At 42.2% G+C, this 25,311-nt stretch overlaps 1 protein-coding gene across 2 annotated transcripts in view; it reads left to right on the plus strand.

The window, feature by feature from the left end:
- Nucleotides 1-23,441, plus strand: part of CACNB3 (calcium voltage-gated channel auxiliary subunit beta 3) — a 41,187-nt gene extending 17,746 nt beyond the window's left edge. For both annotated transcript variants that reach the window (XM_087954015.1, XM_026677365.2), the window contains exons 3-13: nucleotides 2,295-2,417; nucleotides 5,698-5,813; nucleotides 6,336-6,388; nucleotides 7,496-7,515; nucleotides 8,017-8,097; nucleotides 8,233-8,291; nucleotides 8,514-8,623; nucleotides 15,104-15,255; nucleotides 16,751-16,846; nucleotides 19,822-19,980; nucleotides 20,929-23,441. In XM_087954015.1, coding sequence (XP_087810141.1) covers nucleotides 2,295-2,417; nucleotides 5,698-5,813; nucleotides 6,336-6,388; nucleotides 7,496-7,515; nucleotides 8,017-8,097; nucleotides 8,233-8,291; nucleotides 8,514-8,623; nucleotides 15,104-15,255; nucleotides 16,751-16,846; nucleotides 19,822-19,980; nucleotides 20,929-21,243 — 1,284 coding nt within the window. In that variant the 3' untranslated portion in view covers nucleotides 21,244-23,441. The remainder of the gene's footprint in view (nucleotides 1-2,294; nucleotides 2,418-5,697; nucleotides 5,814-6,335; nucleotides 6,389-7,495; nucleotides 7,516-8,016; nucleotides 8,098-8,232; nucleotides 8,292-8,513; nucleotides 8,624-15,103; nucleotides 15,256-16,750; nucleotides 16,847-19,821; nucleotides 19,981-20,928) is intronic.
- Nucleotides 23,442-25,311: the final 1,870 nt, after the last annotated feature.

Consider the following 25,311-nt stretch of genomic DNA (forward strand, 5'->3'; position numbering starts at 1 on the left):
CTAATGTGACTTAGGTAGCCAAAAAAAGGCACAATTCTTGTCTAAAAGTTGGCATCATCAGGTTTGAGAGAACTCCTTAAGATTTTCAAAAGTACAAACTGTCTTGTGGAGAGGCGGTATTGTGATAACTAATTATTATTATAGACTATAAATAAGATTGCAGATTATAGACTCAAAGACATCCCCATCAGTGAGAGAAGATTCTTTGTCTCTCATACACAATCTTGCCTTTCCTTTTGCTAAGTACTGTATAGAAGGTGGTTTAATCTTTTTAAATCATGGGAAAAAATGTCAAGGGAAAGAAGCTGGCTGGGTATGGAGGTAACAAGTTTTCCATCATCTGCAACTTGTAATGAATATTTAGAAGCACAGATCCATTTGCTTCAGTTGTATAGAAATAGATAAATGTATAGCCAAGTAATAGTTATTATTATTATTATTATTATTATTATTATTATTATTATTATTATTATTATTATTATTATTATTATTATTATTATTATTCTACACAAAAAACAACAATGCACACAGCAAACGAGATAACTATGCTGGGTTTCGTATCACAAATCACTAGTCGAACACTTCCCAAGCATTTAGGACTGCGTGATATATGGGCGGATTATGCAAGCAGATCCCAGTAAGGTGGCCTTCTGCAGCTGACCTGCCTAGGTGTTTAGGCACAGCACCCAGTGTGCCGATTACCATTGGAACCACCATTATTATTATTATTATTATTATTATTATTATTATTATTATTATTATCATTATTATTATCATTATTATGTTGTTGTTATTTCATTATTATTGTTCATTATTGTTGTTTCTCTTTAGTATGTTGTACTACATCTTATTTTCTTTAATTTGGTACACCAGTTGTGGGATTTCAGCTTCTTTCATACTTCAAGCTACGTACATGAAAATATTTTTTTCTTGAGAATATTCTTGTGGTTTGTAGTAATAATTATACTGTATATTTTATCATGGGGGTGGGGTTTACATGATGTTTAGATAGAGAGTTCTTCATATGTGGTAGGAGAGTATCAACCTGTGATCGCATATTTGTATTTTCATTTGAATGCTTCTTGAACTACTTCGCAAGTATTACTGAGATCTGGGCAGTTCTGTATTTATGTTCTGTTTTTTTATGGAAGGTTTACAGTTTGGTACTTAATTTTTTTTTAAAGATCTTGAAATAAAGTTTCATTTTGTTTATCTCCAATGAGATTTGTCCACCTTTCCGGAGACAGTTGAAGGGAGAGAAAAGAAGGGCTGAATTCTCTAGTCATCATACCTGTATGCCACAAGGCCAGGAGGTAGCACTATGGAAATTATTTCACCATTTGCCTTTTTTAATTATTAGAAAGGGATCAGAGAATGTGAAAACTCCATTTCTAATGCCATCTGGGTTTAGGGATTGTGAATCTTAGGTGAAGTGCCCTCTGCGACACCTGAGCTACTGACCCGACTATAACAAAATTGGAGGTGGAAGCAAGGTGTGAAGAACCAGGAAACTTCTGGGAGAAGAATTTTGGAACCTCAAGCTTTCTTTCCTGCAGGCCTTAGCATTTACTAGAAGGGAGAAATACTAAAAGGGGAAAGCTTTCCTTTTTCTATTCAGGTTTCCATCAATCCATTCCATCTCCCCTCTCCCCACTTCTCCTTTTTCCCCATCAATATTCAGCCAGTATTCCACATGCCTTGCCTTGTCTGTTTGCTTGTTTGCAATGGAAAGGATTGGCATAAAGCAGTTTAAAGCACGGTCTGGGAACAGAAAGAGGATGATGGGACTTTGGCATGGCCAGAGCATACTCCTCCAGGAGAGAGAGAGAGAGAGAGAGAGAGAGATGGACAACCTGGAAACTATCCTACCACATATTAGAAAAAATATATAATCCATGTACCCATCTCATTAAAGGAAGGCAGTGGTGGTAGTAGTAGTAGTAGGTAGTAGTAGTAGTAGTAGTAGTAGTAGTAGTAGAAGGAGAAGGAGAAGAAGACAACTATCTATGCTTTGGCTCTTGTGACATAAAAGTGAACCCTGCTTAGATGTAGGTAATCTCCAAGCAGTGTTGTGCCAAAAAAGGATCAACAAAGGCTAAGTGGTGTTTTCCTTTGAAGGGATGGTCTACCTTTCTTGTTCGTGAATCCCTATAATTGTTCTTGGGTGTTCTTTGAGCCAATCAAGGTCATAGAAATAGGAGAAAGAGAAGGACAGACATTTTATTTAAGGTCTTATTTTACATTGGGACTCACCTGGCACTGATAATTCATCTTTGATTTCTTCTGCTCCTCAGAACAAACCGGTTGCATTTGCTGTCCGTACTAATGTCAGCTACTGTGGCGCATTGGATGAAGAATGTCCTGTGCAGGGATCTGCCATCAACTTTGAAGCCAAAGACTTCTTGCATATTAAAGAGGTGGGGCATTAGATGAGCAGAAGCAACCTGCTCTTGGATTTGTGAGGGAAGACACTGCATTGCTGCTGCTACGGGTAGAGGTGGAAAGGGGATGGTCTACAGGTCGTATGACCTGTCAACCAGGTCAATGTATGATCACAGTTGAGACCAGAATTTCTGTTCCAAGCAAGGCAGTTGTTAAGCAGGTCACACCTAGTTTTACAACTGTTTTTGCCATAGTTGTTAAGCAAATCACTGCAATTGTTAAGTGAATCATTCAATTGTTCAGCGAGTCTGGTTTCCCCCATTGACTTTGCTTGTTGGAATCCAGCTGGGAAGGTTGGAAATAGTGATTGCATAATTCCAGGATGCTGCAACAGTTGTAAATACATGCTGGTGCCAAGCACCTGTATTTTGAACATGTGACTACAAGGATGCTGCAACAGGCATAAGTGCAAGGACTAGATGTGAGTCCCTCTTTTCAAGGCCATTGTAACTTTGAATGGTCACTAAACAAATCATTGTAAATTGAAGCCTTTCTGTACAGTGTGGTAAGTTTAGACCAGTATTTTGCAACCTTGGCAGCTTTAAGGGAATGGACTTCCAACTCCCAGAATTCTGGCTTGAAAGTCACTTCTCAAAAAATGTTCTCAAACTTCCCATATAGAAATGGAGTTTAGTTTTTCAAAATGAAAGGGGGCGTTTAGATAGGAGACTACCAGAAAATCCCAAGGCTCCAAGTGTCCGCAGGATCTCACACTTTCACCAGAAGGACGAAAGCTGCATCATGCTGTTGTGATGCAAGCACAACCCATTTCACACAGGTGTCTGATGTATTGACACATGTACTGTACATAAGAGGTGGAACTTATGTTGTGACATTGCAAACTGCTTTCCTCATTCTCCTCCACATGCCCTGGGGATGTCTATGAGTACAGGTTAGGTAGGGAGATTATACAACCCAGAAATAGACAAAAGTTTAAGTCCTTGTATATTATTGCTAAAAACAACATTAAAGTGAGTTGAATAGCCTAGAACATTGAATAACTTTGTTTTTGAATAGCCTAGAACCTTGTTTCTCAACCTTGGCAACTTAGAGATGTGTGGCCTTCAGCTCTCAGAATTCTCCAGCTAGCAAGCTGGGGTGGATTCCATAAGCAAGCTGGCTGGGGAATTGTGGGAGTTGAAGTCCAGATATCTTAAAGTTGCCAAGGTTGAAAAACGCTGGCCTAGAAAGTATGGATTGGGTTGCAATAAGTAACACGTTAACTGATTTCAAAATCTTAATTAAAGTGCAGGTAATGTTTGATTTACAACTGTTGGAATGACAATGGGGGGAGGGGTATTTTGGTACTTGGCAACTGTTTTACATTTATGGCCTGCTGTAGCACCCTATGGTCACATGACTGCAATTTGCAATAGCTTTTGCTCAGTTTCTGGAAATTCTGGTCCCAGTTGTGGTTGTAAGTCAAGGGTTACCTATATTATAAATGTGAACCCATTTATTTCTGTAATTTACGTGCTGCTCCATTTTAAAAAGGTTTCCATTTGATTGCAATAATAATAGGGAAAGAATAAAAGAAAATATAATAATAACCCCACTCCAATAACAGCAATACACCTTCCATTCCATTATCATACCAGGGAGAAGATCAGTTCTTACTATCAACCTTGCAAAAAAATTCTGGAAGAGACAAGTCATAGTGGCTTTTCTTGATCTTCAACAGGGTTGGGGCTGACTGCCTCAAAGATATTATATTGTTAAACACTGCTCTGTTTTAACTGGATATTTCACCTAAACCCAAACCCCATGCAGGTTGAGGAAGAGAAACAGGGAAAAAGTAGCTATTTAGAAGACGGAAGTAGGGGGAAAGTGAAGAAATAAAAGTCAGGCTTTTAAAAGCCCTAAAAATGTAGACAGGGTATAGTTTAATTTAGACCTAGTATCTCATTCCTTGGTTGCTGTATCCAGAAGATCAAATGTTTAATTTTAAACAATTTTTATTCCAGGGATGTAGCTTTCCAGTATTGGAGGAACAGATGTTTAGCTATAATGGCTACCCACCAAATGCTATGTTTAATTAATTATTCATGTTAAAAATATATAATTAGGAAAAAAAAAAACACCTTCGAAGTTCTGCTCTCATCCGAATAGCTTAAGAAGATGAGAGAGAAAGAGAGAGAGAGAGGGAGGGAAAGATGGAGATGCAGAGAGACAGATCCTATTCTCTCTCTCTTTTTTCTTTAAAAGAAAGATTGAGTTCACTATCTGACTTGCATATGACTTTCTTAGCCAAAACAAGGGTTCCCACATCACACTAAACCTTAAACAGTGCTCTGCAAACCACAAAGGCCCAAACAAAATAAATCACATTATGATTGCGTGTGATGCATGACTTTAGCCCAGGTGTTTCCCACCCTTGGCAATTTATTATTTATTTATTAATTAAACAAATTTATATAGCAGCCCAACTCGCATATAGATGGCTCTGGATGGCTTACAACATTTACTTTTTAAAATATATATATATATAATAAAACCATTAAAAAAAGGAAAAAAACATGACCCCACTCACCATGGCAGCCATGATCAGATTAGCAACTTGATCAGCTCCATTTCCATTTGTAGTTCTTAGGCCTGCTGACAAAGCCATGTCTTTAGGGCCTTTCAGAAAAAACAGCAGGGATGGGGGCCAACTGCACTGAGGGGCAATGAAGTTCCATGAAGGGGCCACCACCAAGAAGGCCTTTTTTTGTGGTCAGACCAGATCACAATCCCTAATCGATGAGACCCACAACATGCCTTACCTTCCTGCCCGGTGGGAAGAGGTAATCAGGAGAAACGTTGCTTCAAATAACCTGGCCTCAAGCCAGGTTATAGTTTGTAGGAGCTGTGGTGGTGCAAGTGGTTAGAATGCAGTATTGCAGGCAAACTCTGCCCACAGCCACTAGTTCAATCCTGACCTGCTCAAGCCTTGACTCAGCCTTCCATCCTTCCAAGATCGATAAAATGAGGACCCCGATTGTTGGGACAATATAAACTGCCCAGATAGTGCTATGAAGCACTATTAGTCTAAGTGCTATTGCTATTTAAACCAGCACCTTGAATTATACCTAAAATTTTATATACAATGGCTGGAGGGGGCTTCTACCCTTAGAATTCTCTGCAATGGTTGCGTTGTTAAGCCCACACATTTGGAAGCTGTCGAGGTTAAAAACACTAGTCTAGTTTGTATGTGTAGTGAAGTGGCGATTAAGTTGGGGATCAAGCTTATGGCTCTTCCTGTGATATTCCCTTCAGAAATACAGCAATGACTGGTGGATCGGGCGGCTAGTGAAGGAGGGGGGAGACATCGCCTTCATCCCCAGCCCACAGAGGCTGGAGGCCATACGGCTGAAACAGGAGCAGAAAGCCAGGTGAGATGAGACAAGCATATAGAGTGTTTAATTCCGGCAATGGAAAGAGATATTAAAAGTGTCTCTGGCCATAAATTTGGCAGTAGAAGATCAAGTGCCTTCCCACACTGAAGCTCTTGGCTAACTCAACTCAGCCTCCAATGCATAGAATTCTACACGTGTGCAAATATTTAGGTTACTTTAATGCTTCTTTTAAGGGGCAACATCAGTGGAAAATAATTTGGAAGGTCAACAATCATGTCAATATTTATTAATAAAATTGGACCTTGGGAGGGGATGTGTCATATACAGTAGATCAGGGGTGTCAAATACATTTCATCACGGTGGCATCACGTGACGTATTGGGATTTTTTTTCCCCTTCACTAAACCAGGAGTGGGCATGGTCAGTGCGTGACGCATCCGGCCCGTGGGCTGAGAATTTGACAGCCCTGCAGTAGATGGATTCTAAATCTGTAAACACACAACACCACTTTTTAAATCCTAGGTTCTTACCATGCATTTGCTTTCCTCTCTTACACTAGACAATCTGGGAATCCTGCCGCCAGCAACCGGCGATCGCCTCCCCCATCATTAGGTAAAGACATAAAGTAGAACTAACCTTTACATATCTCTGCTGTTTTGTTTGGTTTTTTTTTTAATTTTTAACTTGAGAAAAGGTGTGAGTCAAATCACGCTGCATATCATCATTTTGAAAAACCCCAACAGGTCAGAATTGGAACTGATCCACCTTGCATGTTTCACCTGTGCATTGGAAATGGGGTGATGATGGAAAAAGAGGGAACAGCTACGAAAGGAAGGAGGGTTCGTCAGATGTGAGAGGAATGTTGTCTGGATTCTCAGAAAGAAATGTGTGAGATGAAGTTGGTAACACCTTTTAGGAGTAAGACAGATGCTAAATGAAATCTTCAGTGGCTAAGAGCTTTTCTCCATAAATAGCAAAAAAAAAAAACAAAAAAAACCAACCCCAAAATGATAGCAGTTAATTTAAATAATGCAGAAAAGGGGATATCTTAGTCATTCGATTTTGCCTCCCTTGGCTTGTCTCAGGTATAGCATTTTCCGTGAAGTTCTAAGTGCAAACAATGACTTCCAATGCTGTAACGTAAATACAGGTAGTCCTTGACTTACAAAAGTTTGTTTAGTGACCGTTCAAAGTTACAACGGCCCTGAAAAAAAAGAGTTATGGCCATTTTTCACAGTTATGACCATTGTAGCATTTCTACGGTCACATGATCGAAGTTCAGATGCTTGGCAACTGACTCCTGTTTGTGACGGTTGCAGTGTCCCTTTTGCAAACATCTGACCAGCAAAGTCAATGGGGATGTCAGATTCCCTTAACAACCACGTTACTAGTTTAACAACTGCAGTGATTCACTTAATAGCTGTGGCAAGAAAAGTCGTCAAATGGGACAAAACTCACTTGGACAAACGTCTCCCTTAATAACAGAAATCTTGGGTTCAATTGTGGTCGCAAGTCAAGGACTCCCTGTATGTGTGGGTACACGTCCTGCTGCATTTGGGAAATAATGTCAAGTATTTCCTGGGAGAAGCCTTCCTGGTCCTGTTGCCATTCCAGGAGACCATATCTCCATCCCTGCAGAACTCCAGTCCTTCGCATAGTTTTTATCTTGCTAGACCATGACCGTTGACAATCTCGTATCTTTTTTTCTCTTCCAACAAGCCAAGCAGAAGCAAAAGCAGGTAAGGCCATAACGCTGGGGTTCCTTCCTGGGACGGTACTCCCTTTTCTCCTCCAGACAGTGTCGTCCCCGCCCCCACAGAAAAGCAGGATAAATTCTGAGGCTGTCTTTTTCTCACTTCATACTTGAACAGGTTGGATGCTAGGAGAAATCTGAGAGCCAGGCTTCCCGGGGCCAAAATAACTGTTCAGTAATAGTGGAGGTTTTTTTTTTATATCACAGAACTTTCAAAAGGCAAAGTGAGGCTGGAGTCTATTCATCTTACAGAAAACCTGAAGCCTCCCCAGCTGGGGTGTGATATTGTAGCAAAAGCAAAACAAAATGGATCCTGGTGGGGTGGGGATGATCTTGATGTTGTGGGGTCAAAGAATTGGTGAAATGTGAGGCTTGGAGAAACTTCTCTTTATCTTTGCTACTTCCCCCTTTTCTCCTTATGATTAGCAGACTTTAGCAGCAGAATAGGGGGGAAGCCACTTCCGGTGACACACTCTCCTTTTTACAGACAGAGCACATCCCTCCATATGATGTGGTTCCTTCCATGCGGCCAGTGGTGCTGGTGGGGCCCTCACTGAAAGGATACGAGGTACGGGGGTGGGCAAGGGATGAAATTCACTCCTAAATTCTCTCCTAAACCCACATCGGATATGCTAATACTGACTGTGGTTGTCAGCTAACTAGTGTCTTTGCTCACCTCCCAACTTACCTGTCTTTCCTCCAGGTGACAGACATGATGCAGAAAGCTCTTTTTGATTTCTTGAAGCACAGATTTGATGGCAGGTGAGGCATTAAAAAAAAACACCCACTTCCTCTCCCTTCTCTCCAACTTCCTACCCTTCCTGAGGTGGGGAACTATGGCCACCACTACCCTATGGCCCCTTTATGTCTTGTGGACTTCAACTCCCAGAATTCTAGGAGTTGAAGTCCACAAGTCTTCAAGAAAGGGCCATCGTTCCCCACCCCTGTCCTAAGGGCATTTAGCAGAGTCATCCTATTTTTCAGAATCTCCATCACGCGTGTTACAGCAGACCTGTCCCTGGCCAAGCGCTCGGTGCTGAACAATCCTGGGAAACGGGCCATCATTGAGCGATCTACAACTCGGTCTAGTATCGGTGAGTCCTAAATAATTGGGGTCATCTAGCCCTGGATTCATTTCCAGAAGAACTTCAATTTGGAGCATGTCTGCCACATAGAAGCTTGATATCTTCAGGGATCAACACAATCTTTTAAAAATTGTGCTTACTATTGCTTTATAAACACTGCACAGAGATTTTTGAACCTGGAGTCAGCAGTGAAAGAGGTCTGGAAAATTTTATCGTATAAAAAATAAGGACAAGCAACATTCTTTTTTACTAAATTATTTTCGGGTTCAGCTTCAGAATTTTATAATCCACCTGAGACCTTACTAAAGAAATTCCAAACTGAAGCAGATCAGAAGTGGCAACGCATTTATGAAAAATTAGCAATAGTACAAAAGTAGTTTTATAAGCATCACATCCTGAAAGGCAAGGGAAAATCCCTCTTTCCCATTTTTATTGTTGCTGCAACTATTTCATTGGTTACTTGTGTGGAACCAGAGTAACTCTTTCAAATCTCCTGGGCAGAGATCTGTTCTTTTCCTTTAGAATTTCTCTTGTTGCTCAGGCAACTATCCCTAAAACAGTATTTCCCATCTCATTCTTGTCATTTCAGCATAGGCATCTATGCAATTGAATGGTTTATACAAACCATTTTCCCTAGATTTCAGGAAGGGCATGGAGGAACCATTTCATAACGGCTGTAATGTAAAGTATGTTTATTGGCGTTTAAAGGCACATAGCCCAAAATAGGCATGAGTGGGAGGAAATGGGGGTATTGCTAAGTGAGTATAAATAGAGGAAGAGGAGGAAGGGAAGATTCAGGGGCAAGGCTGAAAGTATTGTGATTTGAATTAATAGGTGTTTAGGACCAAATGACATTGAAACACTGAATCTTAAACAATGAGCTATGCATTTAACACTGCTGTTGTGGGGAATGAGAATGTCATTTGAGCTTTTGAATTGTGCAAATTGTGCAATTTCCCCCCATTCTGCTACCATCCCAAATAAAAATAATCTCAAAGCTGCCTCTATTGGAAATCCATTAAAACCTAGCAGATCAGCAAGAATTGTTAGTTATTGTCAAGAACCCTCATGTAAATATTAGCATGTGCTAGCCATTAATATTTTAGCAACTTTTTTTCAGTACACACACACACACACACACACACACACTGGAGCCCCTTCTCTGTGAGAGGCACCCTGTTGATGGCATTTTTGCAAAATACAGGAGCTGAAAGTAATTAATATAGCATTGCATTTGTTATGATGAAAACCAGAGGATGAGGCCCATGCTAATACATAACAAGCAAAATACAAGTGAAGTAGTGTTGTACAGGTCACATTTTACAACCTGGGGCAATGCAGTTGAAGGTTCAAATGGTTATTGCTGCAGTGTTTTTGTAATTCTAAAGTCTGTCCTCTCTTGGCACAATGATATGTGCAGATCATTTAAAATAGGCAATAATTCATTTTAAAATTTGTATGCATTTGCACATTGGAAATAGCTTTTAGCTTTTGAAGCACATGACCTTAGAAATCACCCAAAAGAACCACCTAAAAAGCAATCTGTGGGCAAAGTGATTGATGGAAAGCTTGTCTGGAGGATAAATGGGAATATATACCACGGTCCTGGTGAATGACTCCGATGTCATAGTAAGGGGATAAAATATTTGTAGACACTAATACCTTTTTAAAGATGCAGCTACTGCCCCAGATTAAGGCAAGTTACAGTACTAGTATTATTGTTTATTAAATGTATGTGTGATCTAAAAACTCCTGCAATTTTTCCATGGCTATTCATGGAATCAAACAATCTGTTTTAATATTTCTTTCTGATATCCATGCAGTTACAAATGTGGTAGGTGTGAGCAGCCCATAGACCTATAGGCCAGATGCAGCTCTTTTGAGGGCGCATTTAAACTGCAAAATTATATTAGTGGGATTTTTAGGTTAAGTTTGAAAAAGAAGAAGAGAAGAACAGACTTATAATCGATTTCCTCTCCTCTTTCCTGATGGCCTCACTGCTATATCTTCTGTAGCTCTTCCAAACTGGGAAAAGATATGTAAACTTTTAATTACAAAATAGTTATCCTCCCTCAACATATGGTCATGGAAATTCGACTGGATGAAGTAGAAGGCTGTGACATGGCTATGAGTGAGAAAAGTTGGAAAATTGTAGAGATTTTACTTTCATTTGACATTGTGTTGCAAACCTGGATCAGCTAACCTCACCTGATCTCTCTTAAACGGCCATCTAATCATTCTCCTTGAATATACTTGCTAGCTCAAATTTCTCAATTTTCTGCTGTAGTCAACACATTGTATTTATATTCTTTTTATGTTCCATCAGTGCAGACTGTAGTATTTCAAAAGCACTTTCTATGCATTTCCCCAAGCATTGACTGAAGAACAGTGATCCTCCCAAATTCCATTCTATGTATTGTTATTCTATTCAAAAGTAAACCCCACTAAGTTCAAGGTGATTAACTCTGAAATATGCACAAAGCCAACATCTGGAAATATCTACCCCCATCCCTTAAGCCAGGTGCTGAAAGCTTATGTGTTGTTTCAACACCTTGCCTAGTTGAGCTGCTTGCTAACACTGGGACAAAATAACCTGCCAAATTTATGAATATTCTGCATTCAAAAAGGTTTGACATGTTTGTTTTGCTGTAACCTTACAATCGCTGTGTTATATGGGCCACCATTTATAGTACTGTAATCCCCAAATTGCAAAGTAGTTGCTTATGAAAAATTGGTTGGTTACCTCTTGCTACTTTATACCAGTTGTGGAAAAATTAATCAATAGAAAGTTTTTAGATGGGGAGGGTGTGTGTGAATAGATTCCAAGAATCACTTAAAATTCCAATTTGGCAGTTTGAATCTCACCTGGCTCAAGGTTGACTCAGCCTTCCATCCTTCCGAGGTCGGTAAAGGAGGAGCCAAATTGTTGGGGGCAATAGGCTGTAAACCACTTAGAGAGGGCTATGAAACAGTATAAAGTGATATATAAGTGTAAGTGCTATTGCTAAAAGATAAGCCTATTTTTAGAATCAACAAATGATATTATTTTCAGGCAATGGTTCTTAAAGTGCAGATTCTTTCAGAGATTCCACAAAGTTAAATCAACAAATATTTTAAGCTTTCTCAATTTTAATTTCTGATGCAGTAAATATTGATAACTATAACCCACACAAACCAAAGTTCTTTAGGGTCCTCAATAAATTTTAAGAATGAAACCCTTTCATTTCTTTGCCATAGTTATTCTACATCTATTTGCAGGTCTTTGTATTTACTATGGTGTCATTATTATTATCAATATTAGTACCTCAGTATCAGTATCAATACATCAGTATTAGTATCAGTATTAGGATGGGAGACCACAGATAATCTCAGTGCTGTAAGTGGAGACTGGGAAATTGAAAACCATCCCAGGAAAAGGAATGTCAAACTAACCCTTTATTATTTATTTATTTTATTTATTTATTTATTTTGTCAAACAATTATTAGATAACAGGTATAAGTATAAACACGGTTATAAATATATGAAATGGATACAAATAAGAAAAAAAAAGTAACAATAAGACAGGGACAGAGGCACGTTTTGGTGCGCTTATGCACATCCCCTACAGACCTCTTAGGAAAGGGGTGAGGTCAATAGTAGACAGTCTAATGTTGAAGATTTTGAGGTTTGGGAAGAAACCACAGAGTCAGGTATTATTGACAAGGAAGCTCCAGGGATATGTCCAAGCATTCTTGAAAGTGGGAAGAAGGAGAAGCCACAATTCCTTTCAGATGAATGGAAGCAAATCTCAGGAGACAGAATGAAAAAGAGAAAAAGCTCAGGAGAAGCAGCTCAGGAGGAGATACTGCAAGACTTTTCTCAAAGCATTTCTCCTGGAGAAGGAGCCAAACAAGTTCAGCCTGTGAAGAGCCCCGACCCCAATGTTTTGATAAACATTGCAAATGAAGGCCTGAAGCCCCAAGGAGATGCAGTGAGTTGGCACCAGGATCTCAGATTGGCCCTTCCTCAGTGTATGGAAATGGCTCGAGATAAAATTAAACTCATTGATCAATTGTGCACTATTTTAGGAAAGCATCAATTCTATCACTAAATTCAGCTCTCTGAATAAAATATATGTTTGTTGTAATGTCTTTAATTTCACTTGGGTTCATTCTCAAGAATCAGAGAGGGCAAAACCTTGGCTGTCACTTGAAATGGGTCTTTTTTTTTTTTCCCCTTGAGCTTTTCTCCTGAAAGTTACCTTCATTTTCTGCTTAAATCTTCCTTCTGACTGAGAAAGAGGAGGCAGGTCAAGACATCATTCATTACCTTCTCTGAAAGTGACTTCTGCTGACTCATTGCCCGTTGTCTTCTGTGGAACCACTTCCAGAAGACCTCCTTCTATCTCTGCAGACATGCTACTCCATGTGTAAACCCAGAATGGTTTAGAGCAGGGGTGTCAATCTGGATTTCCTTGAGGGCCGCATCAGGATTGTGTTCGACCTCAGGGAGGCCAGGGAGGTGTGGCCAGGGTGGGCGTGGCTAGCTCAATGTCACTCATGGGGGATGTCTATGGTGACCTAAGCACTCTGCCAGAGAAAATGGAGCTTGGGAAGGCCAGCCCTCCCGAGATCCATTTTCGCTGGTGGAGGCACTGCAAGCCAGTTCTTCATTGTTCCCAGGGTGGCCCCGTGGGCCAGATCTGACAACCCAGATGCGACCCTCGGGTCTTGAGTGACACCCTGGTCTAGAGTTACCCTTTTAAAACAGGTAGTCCTTAGACCTATGACCATAATTGAGCCCCAAAGCTAAGCAAGACCGTTTTTAAATGAGTTTTATTTTACGTCAGAGTTGATAATTGAGTTCTGTATTATCAAGTTAGTAATAAGTTTGCTGCATGCATCTGGCTTCCCTGTTGACTTCGCTTGTCAGAAGGTTTCAAAAAGTGGTTATGTGATTCTGGGGACGCCACAGTTGTCATAAATACATGCCAGTTGCCAAGTGTCTGGATTTTGACCACGTGACTATGGGGACGCTGCAACGGTCATTAGTGTGAAAAATGGTCACACACAGGGGTGGGATTCAAATTTTTTAACAACCAGTTCTATGGGCGTGGCTTAGTTGGTGGGTGTGGCTTGGTGGTCATGTTATTGGCTGGGCATGGCCAACTCAATATCACTCACATCGAGGCAAGCATTTCCTCGCCTGGCCTCTCATGACTGTGGGGATACTGCAACAGTTATAAGTGTGAAAAATGGTCATAGGTCACTTTTTTCAGTGCCATTGTAACTTTGAATGATCACTCCACACACAACCAAAGTACCAGCAAAGGAGGGGGGAAAAGACTCCAGAGAAGTTCCTGAGACAGGAAGTCTAGTCCTGCCAAGAATGTAATAAGGGTTAACGGAGAGGCAGTTTCTGTAAGCAACACCAGAATGTTTCCTTCCTGCCTTCCTTACAGGATTAGCCAGTAATTTCTTCTAACAACCGGTTCTCCGAACTGCTTAGAATGTTAACAACTGGTTCTAGCGAATAGGTGCGAACCTGTAGCATCCCACCCCTGGTCATACATCACCTCTTTCAGTGCCATTGTAACTTTGAACAGTCACTAAGTGAATGGTTGTAAGCCATATAAGCCACACCAGGGAGGGAGGGGTTGGTTAATAATGGATAAGCAGGGGCAAAGCCTGATGAGCTTGTTTCCCATTAAAGCCAAGGGAAGAGGCTTGCACTTCATGTTACCTCGTCATGGCTGCTCTTGTGATTCCAAGTGAGTGTCCCTCTTCGGGACTTTTCCTGGAGAAGATGGTCTCCCAAAGTGTAGTAAAAGACAAGGCTTTGCCAGCGAAAATGGAGCTTGGGAGGGCTGGCCCTCCCGAGCTCCATTTTTGCTGGCAGAGCCACCGCAAGCCAGTCCTTCACTGTATCCAGGGTGGCCCTGCGGGCCAGATCTAAGACAAGGCTTACAGGGAAGGAGGAAGATGAGGATCATTGGAGGTGAGAAACACAAGAGATACAGGTATTCCTCAACTTACAACCACTTGTTTAGCGTGTGTTCAACTTTAACAACAGCACTCAAAATAGTGCCTTATAATCTGCGCTTACAATTATTGCAGCTTCCCCATGATTAGAATTCGGATGCTTCACCACTGGCATGTATTTACAATAGTTGCGGTGTCCTGGGGTCATGTGATCACTATTTGCAACCTTCCCAGCCGGCTTCCGACAAGCAGAGTCAATGGGAGAGGCTGAATTCACTTAACAACCCTGAGATTCACTTAACAACTGCCGTGATTTCTTAACAACCATGGCAAAAAAGATTGAGAAATCGGCAAGACTCGCTTATAACAATGGTGTTGCCAAGCGATGGAAGTTCAAGCCCCAGTTTGTGGTCCTAAGTCAAGGATTAACTGTATCTGAGACGTACAGAGGGAAGGAAGCTGAGAAAATGGCATTTCCTCTTGGGGAGAAGGATGTCCAAATTCACAGCCCTTCTGTTGCTTTTACAGCTGAAGTCCAGAGCGAGATTGAGCGGATCTTTGAATTGGCCAAGACCTTGCAACTGGTAGTGCTGGATGCAGACACCATCAACCACCCAGCGCAGCTGGCCAAAACCTCTCTGGCTCCCATCGTTGTCTATGTCAAAGTTTCATCCCCAAAGGTGAGCTGGGAATACAGCCTTCCCGGGGGTGCTTTTGCTGCCTCCTTGTGGTGTTACCTGGTGATGCTCCTGAGATTACAAAGCTGTAGCCTTATTCAATAATCTTTACAATAGTCCTCACAACAGGGAAACAAACAGTTGCTATCCAAATAAAGTTAGCAAGTCAGAACAATCTTTGAATAAGAGAGAGGGGGGAGGGAGGGAGGGAGGGAGGGAGGGAGGGAGAGAGAGAGAGAGAGAGAGAGAGAGAGAGAGAGAGAGAGAGAGAGAGAGAATTCTCTGAATTTTGCCTCTCACTTCCATTCTCGGCTTTAAAATACAAGATTCCAGGTGTGTGTCCCAGAGCAGAGGGTGATGGGAAAATACTTCTTCAGTGTTTTATGCTAAAGCTGCTTGTAACAGGGGGGTCTGGATTGCCCTGCCATTTTCTTTTTAAAGAAATTTGATTGGAAAGGGCTGTTTTCCATCACCAGAGAAGAGGCAGAGCGCTGCCAGCCTTGATTTCTTGAGTGAACAGCCTGATACGCAGTCCCAAAGGTGCTTTTTTTTTTTTCTTGAAAAAGTCCAATTGCCTTTTGGAAAAAGCAGTTTTGGAACTACCAGTCTCTACATTTTGTAAAAAGCACCTTTGTCACCACGATGACCTGGATGATTGAGAATCTCCATAGACATAGGGCCATCTGATAGGTGGGTGGGCTACTCCCATAACTAGATGGTCTTCCAAGCTACCATATCAGAAGAAGGAGCCACATCAATCAAGAGAATTTAGGAAGTTCCTTAGGAAGCCCAGGTTCATTTCCAACAAGGGCAATCAACCTTTGGTTGACTATGGGCTATCTGTTGTAATGAGGAGCAGTTGCATCTACAGTACACGAGGGAATGATTCAAAGGACAAGAGTTTTGCTGGAAGAGCAGACTTTGGAGAGATGTCTTTGTTTTTCAAGTTATTGTAGCCAAATTATATTGGCTGCTTAACTATTTTCACACATCTCCTGCCTCAGAATAGCTGACAACTGCAAGACCAATGCTGCATATTTGCACAGAGGGATATTTGACCTTCTGTGGACCAAGGAAACAGGGCTAAGGGCCACATAACGAGGGGAGCTATAGTGGCATAGCACAGCAGATCTGTAATTTTCTCAGTTGGCTGAGGCTGAGAAAAGGAACTGGATGTTTATGAATTGAACGTTCCTGGCAAGAAAGCCAAATTCATTCCTTGGCCACTGTCTTACTTATGTAGAGCAATAGCTCTAGATCTCCTCTTCCCAATGGGGGGCACCTGCCAGATGTTGGGGTTAAGGAATCCCAAGGTAAGCAAGCATTCTTGAGAATTAATTAACCCACTTGGACTTTCTTAAGTTTGGGTAAGGGTGTTCTAATTCTTAACTCAAATCTGCTACTAAGACTAGTAGCTACTAACCTAGTACTACTAATCTAGTAGCTCTAGATTTCATGTGGTGACTTTGAACTGTATCTTCTCCTTGTTCTGTGGAAGGTGTTGCAACGCCTTATTAAATCCAGAGGGAAATCACAGGTGAAGCATCTCAATGTGCAAATGATGGCTGCTGACAAGCTTGTCCAGTGTCCTCCGGTGAGTCTTTTATGCGTAATTCATTTTCCATCTTGGTCTTGGCTCTGCTTGGTTCCACTTTGGTGGCATAAAGTAAAATAAATTTCTCTGGCTGCCCTTCTCTACTGATAATTTGCCCCTTTCTTAAAGAGACTGAGGCTTCCGGTTTTGCAAGGCTTCGGCGGCGGCAGGAATTCGCGATTCCTGCAGCACTCGCTGCCGAGGTGCCTCCGATCCAAACGGATCTGGAGGATATGGTTGCCCCGTAGAGGCAGCCGAAGAGAGAGGGGATCCGGATTGGGGTTTGGGGGTACCGCAAACCCCCTCCTCAGCCAGCAAAACCCCTTTTTCCCAACGCGGTGGAGCGGCGGTCAGCAATGGCCGCCACAAAGAAGCCTGCAGCCGGGATAATTTGCCCCTTTCTTAAAGAGACTGATACGAAGCTACATACTAGAATCCGTTTGCTTTTGGACATGCGCAGATGGTTTTCCCACAGACCCCAACCAACACTTGTTTTATTTTCTATACAAGTAGTCCTCAACTTACAACAGTTCATTTCGTGACCGTTCAAAGTTGCAACATCACTGAAAAAAGTGACTTATATGACCATTTTTCACACTTACCACTATTGCATCATGCCCATAGTCCCATGATCAAAATCCAGACAGTTGGTAACCAAATCATAGTTATGACAGTTGCAGGGTCCCAGGGTCAATGTGATCCCCTTTTGCGACCTTCTGACAAGCAAAGTCAATGGGGAAGCCGGATTCACTTAACAACCGTGTTACTAACTTAACAACTGCAGCGATTCTGTGGTAACAACTGTGGCAAGAAAGGTCATAAAATGGGGCAAAAACTCGCTGTCAGCTTTGGAAGCCATATTAGCACCAGACGCTTCCACGCTGCCACATTCTTGAGCCTGGGAAAAATGGGAGGGGGAATTTCTCGGAGTGCATGTGGTTAGACATAATAGCATTTTTCTGCTAAGTCAAGGTCATGTTATTACTGCACCTGGTTGAGAGGACATCTCAAGCTAAGGTGAATGGTGATTGGGCATGTGATGCGATGAGGGGTTCAGGGGGTGGATTTGTAGTTTTTACTTATTGCAAGGAAACCTGGAACTTTCAGATTCGGGATTTCCCAGATGGTGCCAGTTTACTACCGAAATAAAAAAGAACTTTGGAGAGGATGTCTGTCTCGGAGTTGTTTGTTGGAGTGGAGGTTTTCTGAAACGCTGACACTCATTTAACAAATGCCTCGCATAGCAACATAAATGTTGGGCTCAATTGTGGTCGTAAGTCGAAGACTACCTGTACTTTGCAATGGCTCGCATCCATAGAGGGAAGATACCCAAATTCTCAATTAATAGGTTTATTTATTCAAGAATCCAGGCTGTCTGTGAATTTTGGGGAACCATCGAAGCATTAAATTCACAGTGAAAGTTCTGTGCCTGTTTGAAGAGAATGTCATTTTCCAGTACTTAATCATGGTCACTACTGAACACTTGCATGATGCCTCAGCAGCGGTTGCCTCTGTTCCAGTGCTCCTTTGCCTTCCGCCTTAAAGATGTGTTGGACCAGAATTCCGATTCTTCCCCTGCCATTGTTGTTCAGGTTTGGAATGATGGGAGCAGGAATACACAATGCAGGTTGTTGTTCTGACCAAGGCTTCCGAGACCGTAATGAAGCACACGCTTAGTTAAAACAACTCTTGTTTTATTTCAACGCTGGGAATTATGTTCATTCCCAGCCTGTAATGAGTCCCAAACAGTCCCTCGAGATAAGCACCTTTCCTTTGAATTGCTGCCAACAACAAAAGTGCCAAAAGAACTATAAAAAACCAACCAAAGTAAAAAGTCCACACAGAGCTTCAAGGATTAATCTGAACAGAATGAACGACTTTGCTTCCTACAAAGATTTCTTTCCCTTTGCCTGTCCTTTATACCTTATGGGAGGGGCAATCACCTCCAAGCCTTACTCCCGAGTCTCCCCTTTTGTCTCAGCTGCTCTTGCCTTCTAGCAGCTCTGCGCACAAGCGGACTGGGAACAGGCTCCCCTTGTTCCTCTGCCTTGCTGCTGCCAGATTCTGAAGGCTCTGGAGTCAGCACCCCACTCCCAGATGGTCCTGGCTCCATCTCTGCATCGGACGCAGGACCCTCATCCAAGTCCTCTCCAGATTCCCGAACTGGTCCCCGTTCTTCCCCACGGTCCGATTCTGCACAGGCTGCCAGCGAACCACAACAGTTGTCTTTGACTTAGGACAGTACATGGAGACTGTCTATTATCAGGGAAGGAGAATATTCGTAGCTCAGGGTTGAAATGAGGGGTCCTTGGTGCTCTCTGAGCCTGCTTGTTTTCTTCAGGGCTTTCATTATCCTAGCTAGATAACATCATCGGTGCTAGTCACAAGCACTGATGGTGTTACCTAGTTAGGGTAATGAAACATCTGCAAGAAAACAAACAGGCTCAGAGAGCAGCAAGGACCCCCTCGCTGCCTGTTATGTGGTCATAAAGTGGCTTATTATGAGACCATCCCACGACCACTGTTATTTTACAGCAGTTGTGAAGCAAATCACCACATTCGTTAGGTAAATCTGCAGCTGTAAAGCAAAAGCTAGAGTTGCTAAACGAATCCATCCGTTGTTTGCTCTGATGTGCTTTTGCTGAAAAGTGGAAGTAAATGCTGGGTTTTGACAAAAACCTACACTGCAGTCACCTGACTACAGGATGCTGCAAACAGCTGTAAAATGCAGGCCAATTGCCTGAATTGCGGTTAAGTGACTGCAGGGGAGGGCAGCCATCGGAACTTCACCACCAGATTGTAAGTACCTTTTGGGGGGGGGTGTTGGGTCTGTTGTAATTTTGAACAGTTGCTAAGTGACTGGTCATAAGTCGAGGACTAGCTTACAGAGGCGGCAGCAAGGGCAGATTGCAGCACAGTTTATAACTCTTACTCCTCCTTCCTTTTTATCTTTGCTGTTTGTTTCCTTCCCCAAGGAACTCTTCGATGTGATCCTAGACGAGAACCAGCTGGAGGATGCTTGTGAACATCTGTCTGAGTATTTGGAGGTGTACTGGCGAGCAACCCACCACCCTGCACATGGTCTTGGGAGCCAAAACCTCCTGACTCCTTCCACTGCCATTTCTGACCTGCAGGTACGACAAATTGCCGGTCTTGCCCCAACTGAAAAGTCTCTTTCTAATACAACATCTAGTTTCTAGCAGTGACTGTGACAGATGTTTTGAAACTCATTTGAGAACTCCAAAGGCAATAGGCTACCCTTGTTATCTCCAACTGGGAATTGCTATTATGTTGCCCCCCCCCTCAAAAAAAACTAACCTCAAATGGGGCAGTGAATCTTGGCCCCACCAGGTATTGGATTCCAGATGCCATTAGCCACTGCCAGCATTGCCAGTGGCCATTCTTTGTGTCCAAAAATATTTTGACTGGCAGAGATTTTCTGTCTTTGAGTTATTCTCTTAGAGAATCTTCAACCAGCTGCACCTCATTTCAAAAAGCTAACTTTGGGTAAAGAGGAAGAGACCAATATACAGGTTGTTCTTGAGTTATGAGCACATTTGGGGCCAAAACTTCAGTTGCTAAACAAAGCGATTGTTTTTTTTTAATTAAATTTTATTAGTGAAACAAAAGGAAAAGCATTTAAAAACAATATAATGTGGTGCATACATCCCGACACACCTGCTTGTCTTACATCACCAAATGACACATATAACGAATAATGCAAATTTACATATATGTATAAACTTTGGTCATCTTTAAAACACTTATTCCTTTCTTTTTTTCAACCAGTGGTTCCATGTTGATGATGGCTCCTTTACAAGCTGTGGACTTCGACTCCCAGAATTCCTGAGCCAGCATGGAATTCAGGAATGCTGGGAGTCGAAGTCCACAGCTCGTAAAGGGGCCGTGGTTCCCCACCCCTGCTGTAGATGGATTGGGGATCCTGAATCTAGTCATATAGTAGGTCTTGGATGGAGCAAATTAAAGGCTGAATTCCAGCCCAGCTCCGGGTGTCATGTTGGGAGAGCACGAGGCAGGCGGAAGGCTTGCTAACAACTTCCTTCTGCGGTTCCTTCCGTCAGAGCCAGGCCCCGGTGGGCGAGCCTGAGAGTGAGCGCTCCCCAGTGGAGCACGACAGCTTGATGCAATCCGACGAAGTGAGCGACGCCTCGCGGAAGACATGGACGGCATCCTCTCAGCGCAGCTCCCGGCACCTGGAAGATGAATACTCCGACGCCTACACTGACCTGTACCAGCCTCACCGTAACCACAACAGTGGCCTCCGCAGCACCAACGGCCATGACTCGCAGGACCGTCTTCTGGAGCGCGACTCTGAGCACAATCACAATGACAGGAACTGGCAACGCAACCGGCCCTGGGCCAAAGATAGTTATTGAGACATCCTGGCCAGGCATCCAGGGACACAAGACACGGCTGCTGCTGTCTTTGCCATCTCCCAAACTGAGTTAATTGCCTGATCTCAAGCCTTTCTCTCTTTCCCTTTGTAGCTGAGCCCCACAGAGTGCAGGTCCTGCCCCAGGACACAGGTGCTATCTAGGGTAGCCCAGACATAGCCATGGCTGCCTAAAAGAGGTTGGGTGATTTGTCTGGCCCCCCTTCACTTTGGATTATGTAGGCCATGGTAGTATCTTTGCAGGGTAAACTTCACATCCTGGTTCTGTTTTGGGAGAGGCGGGGAGGCTAGGATTTGGATTGGGCTTCTGCATCTCAGAGGAAGAAAATTTTTCCAAGAGGGAAGCTGGTTGTAGCTCTTTTTAACTGAGCAGGAGATCAGAGCTGAAGATTACAAGGGAGAAAGTAAGCCAGGCATGTAGAGACCTTAGGTTGAATTTACTTCTTCAAAGCGGGAGATCCAGAGCCTCGCTTTTTGCCTTGCTATAAAAGTTAGAGCTGTGTGCACATGTCCCAAGATCTGTCTGGAAATTGAGATTGGTGTAGATAACCAGGATTGCTAATTAAGAGCGATACGCACTCTAGAAATGGATATGAACAGCCAATGCTGATTCAGTTACAGGGCATGATCCTTTGTGGCATTGGCAACCATTTTGTGCAAATGCTTTGGTGAATCATGTGCAATAAGCAAGTGAAACTGAGCTACAATATCTCAGCCAGCACAGAAAAAAGTTAATACATCAGGAAGAAGGTAGAACTAAAAGGCTCCCTGACATTGAATGTTCTGCATTCAGGGAATTTAATTTCGTTTTAAGTCGAGATCATGAAAGATCATTCAGCTATGGCAGGGTGATCTAAGAGATTATTGAGAAGTTATCCGCTGCTAAGTTGGATAGAATCCAAATATCACAAAGGCCAAAAGATAAATCTGTGTGGCAGTGGCTTTTCTACAAGAATATATAAATGTTCATCGCTATCGCTGAGAGGGCTACCCAGATTCCATCTTCAGTTGCCCTTGCAATCATTGAAAGATGAATAGAGGCAGATACAAAAGGAAAAAAAAATCACTTCAGATTTACCCAAGGTTTTCTTAGCTTCCATATTCTTCTATGTAGTTCCTCCCATGACCTTGAAGCAAGTTATTGATTCTAAGGAAGCTGAGATGCAAACTGTACTGAGATGCAAACTGCACACGCAATAAAGCCTCCACGCTTTATTGGTAGAGTAGCAGCAGGAAAGAGGTTTACCCCTTTCCATCCTAGTTCCAAAGTATTCTCTGTCCAACCTATTCCAGCCAACTGGCTGCCTTTTCTAGATGGGAGTTTTAGATCCAAAGGGGGAGTCTTCAGCAGAGAAAGTTATTTTGCACAAAAAAATAGCCAGTGGAGAAGGGGACAAGTAGGCCTTTCCTTATCTTTGTTGGCCTTCTACTCCAAATCTATTTCATCCCCAATAGAGTGAAAGCCTTGAAACCTTTATTTCCTTGGAACCACAACCCAACGCTCAGCCTTGTTCCTCCTGTCCCGCTAGATCATCTCCTGCACAGTCACTTCTATTAGAGGACTAGTGGGAAGACATTTTTAAAGCCACAGTATGAGATGCTTGTGCTCTGTATCCTCCTCACTTGTTCCAAAATTCCTTGCTAATTGCATGCAACCTTCATCTTCCGCATTCCACTTGTGTTGCGGGAAGTGGAAGGAAGATGTGGTGCCGAATTACCGGTGGGTCCTGCTCTTTCATGGTGACTCCTACCTTCAGCACTTCGGGCTTCCATCTTGAGGAAGTGGCCCAGGGCTATAGCCATCCTTCTTCCTGCTTTTTCTAATGCGCAAACCCTGCTCTTCCATTCCCCTCTTCCATTCTCGAGGCAGTGGGTGGCAGTTCCTTCCCTTCAAAAGCACGTACAGCTACCAGAAATCAGCCTGTAAATATTGCCCACTAGCATTGGGAGTTGTGTTGAGTGTCTGTTGTACCCCTGGATGGTCCAGAGCCGAAGGGGAAATGCTCTTCCCTCTTTTGTGGCTTAGGTGGTTTTGAGGATGGGGAAATGTTTCTATCCATGCGGTAGTGTGGTTGTTTGATGGGCTGCTGCAACAGCTTTGTTACTCTTCTTTTGTAGAGAGCACTTATTTCCCCCAAAACTTGTAAGCCGTTTGAAACAACAAGCATTTGCTATTTATAACATGTGGCTGAGTGGTTGTTATTTTGAGCACAGCTACAAGGACATTGGAATGGAAGGTTTGAAGGACAAAAGTTAAGGTGGTGTTTTGGTTGGTGTACGTAACACCCTTCCCTTGAAGCAACTCTAGACCCAGCGTGGTTCTTGAGCCGAAGGTTGGGATGAACAGATATCCCATGACTTGAGTGTTCAGAATTGATCTACCACAATTTTCAATTGGCTCCAGAGCTATTCTCTTCTAGGATAAGAGTAAGGCTTGGTCTCCTCATTTGCAGGACCTTAGGCTACAGTTCCCAGAGTTCCTTGGGGAAAATCTATGGCAATTACATGGGATACGTAAGCCACACTTTATCGGTATAATTGTCTCAAACAGCTTTCATGTTAAAGTGGCAACGGTTCAAATACCGTAGCCAGAATAAACAAGGTCCTTTTAGCTCAAATGGCATTTGTGCAAAGGAGTAAAAAGCAGGTAGGTCAATGAATGGGTTGCAATCATCACATTCTCGATTTACCCATCAGTTGCATTCAACCTAGGAAAGGTGTGGACTGGGTGGCGTCTAACCTTCCTCAGATAATAACCGAAACACTGAAATTATAAAATAAATAAAATGTCAGAAGTCTGCCTATTAACCAAGACTCACATAAACGCGCATAACACACCATGAGTAGCATTTCTGCTTGCTCCCTATGCATCAATTGTGACTTTCAGATATATTAGAAAAAAACCTAGCCTAGCACCAACTTTTCCCTAGCGGTCTGTCAGAGGTCATCTTCTGAAGGGCTTCTCCTTTCCATTCACAAAATGCATTTTGATGATTCTCACTTTGAAAATTATTGTTTTGAGGAGTGGGTATCTATAGAATGGCTCACTATTTCTGGCTTTCAAGAAATATTTTTAAAAAGCTATGGTCTGAAAATCTATCTTGTTGCAATGCAAGGTAGTCTGTAAAGCCATACTTTTGCAGAAATTTTGACTGAAATTTTTTTTGACTGGTTAAAATTTTTTTTTTAATGAACTGTACAAACCTAAACAACAGTATTTAGTAGAACCCATCAGTTGCAACAAGATAAGCTCATATTAGACTACACTATTGCTTAACAAAGTATCTCCTCTTTGCATCATCCTATTCCCACCGTAGCCCTAGAAGCCAATTGGATGACCATGGGACAGTCTCTCAACCCAACCCACCTCACAAATAACTTACTAAATATATTGGGGATTAAAATTTAGAACAATCGTGTTCATAAGCATAGACCTTTATGAATCAGATTGTGCAATTTTGCATAGTTTGAGATTTAGTACAAGAAGCTTTTTCAAGAAATTTCTCAAGCTTGTGCTGTGGAGTTGATGAACGGCCAGGAATATCACCTTAAGAGTATGAAAGTGTACATAAACAGGGAACTCTATTGTAGCACTAATAAAACTTGTGGCACAATTGAAAACCTTCACCCTCAAACTCCTGGTATAGTAGTAACAATAGTTTGTTGTAATAATGCAACATTTTTTAAACAAAAGAGAACCCAACATTTGTCTCAACTGCTGGCACATTTTCCTGAGACTTTTGAAACTGATGTCATAGTTATTTTGCACGTGGTTATCACTGCTAATCATTAAATTAGAATTGGTCAAAGGAGTCCCCGTCCCCCACCCAAATTCAACTTACAATCTACCTCAGAAGAAAACTATAGTAACTACTGCAGAGAAAATTATTGGCTTTTCAGGAAATGAGACGTTTCCTTGGTTTTTCTCCAGACTTCTCAATTTAAGTATTATTTTGCTACAAGCAGTGCTGCTGTTTCTCATTCACATATACAGCATTAAGCAGCCAACTTATTATTTCTAATTGAACAGTCCTTTCAATAGAACTGCTTC

This window comes from Notechis scutatus, chromosome 2 (assembly GCF_049901735.1).
Source record: "Notechis scutatus isolate UNSWTSFEM ecotype Mainland chromosome 2, rNotScu1.2, whole genome shotgun sequence".
In the NCBI taxonomy this organism is placed as follows: Eukaryota; Metazoa; Chordata; class Lepidosauria; order Squamata; family Elapidae; genus Notechis; species Notechis scutatus.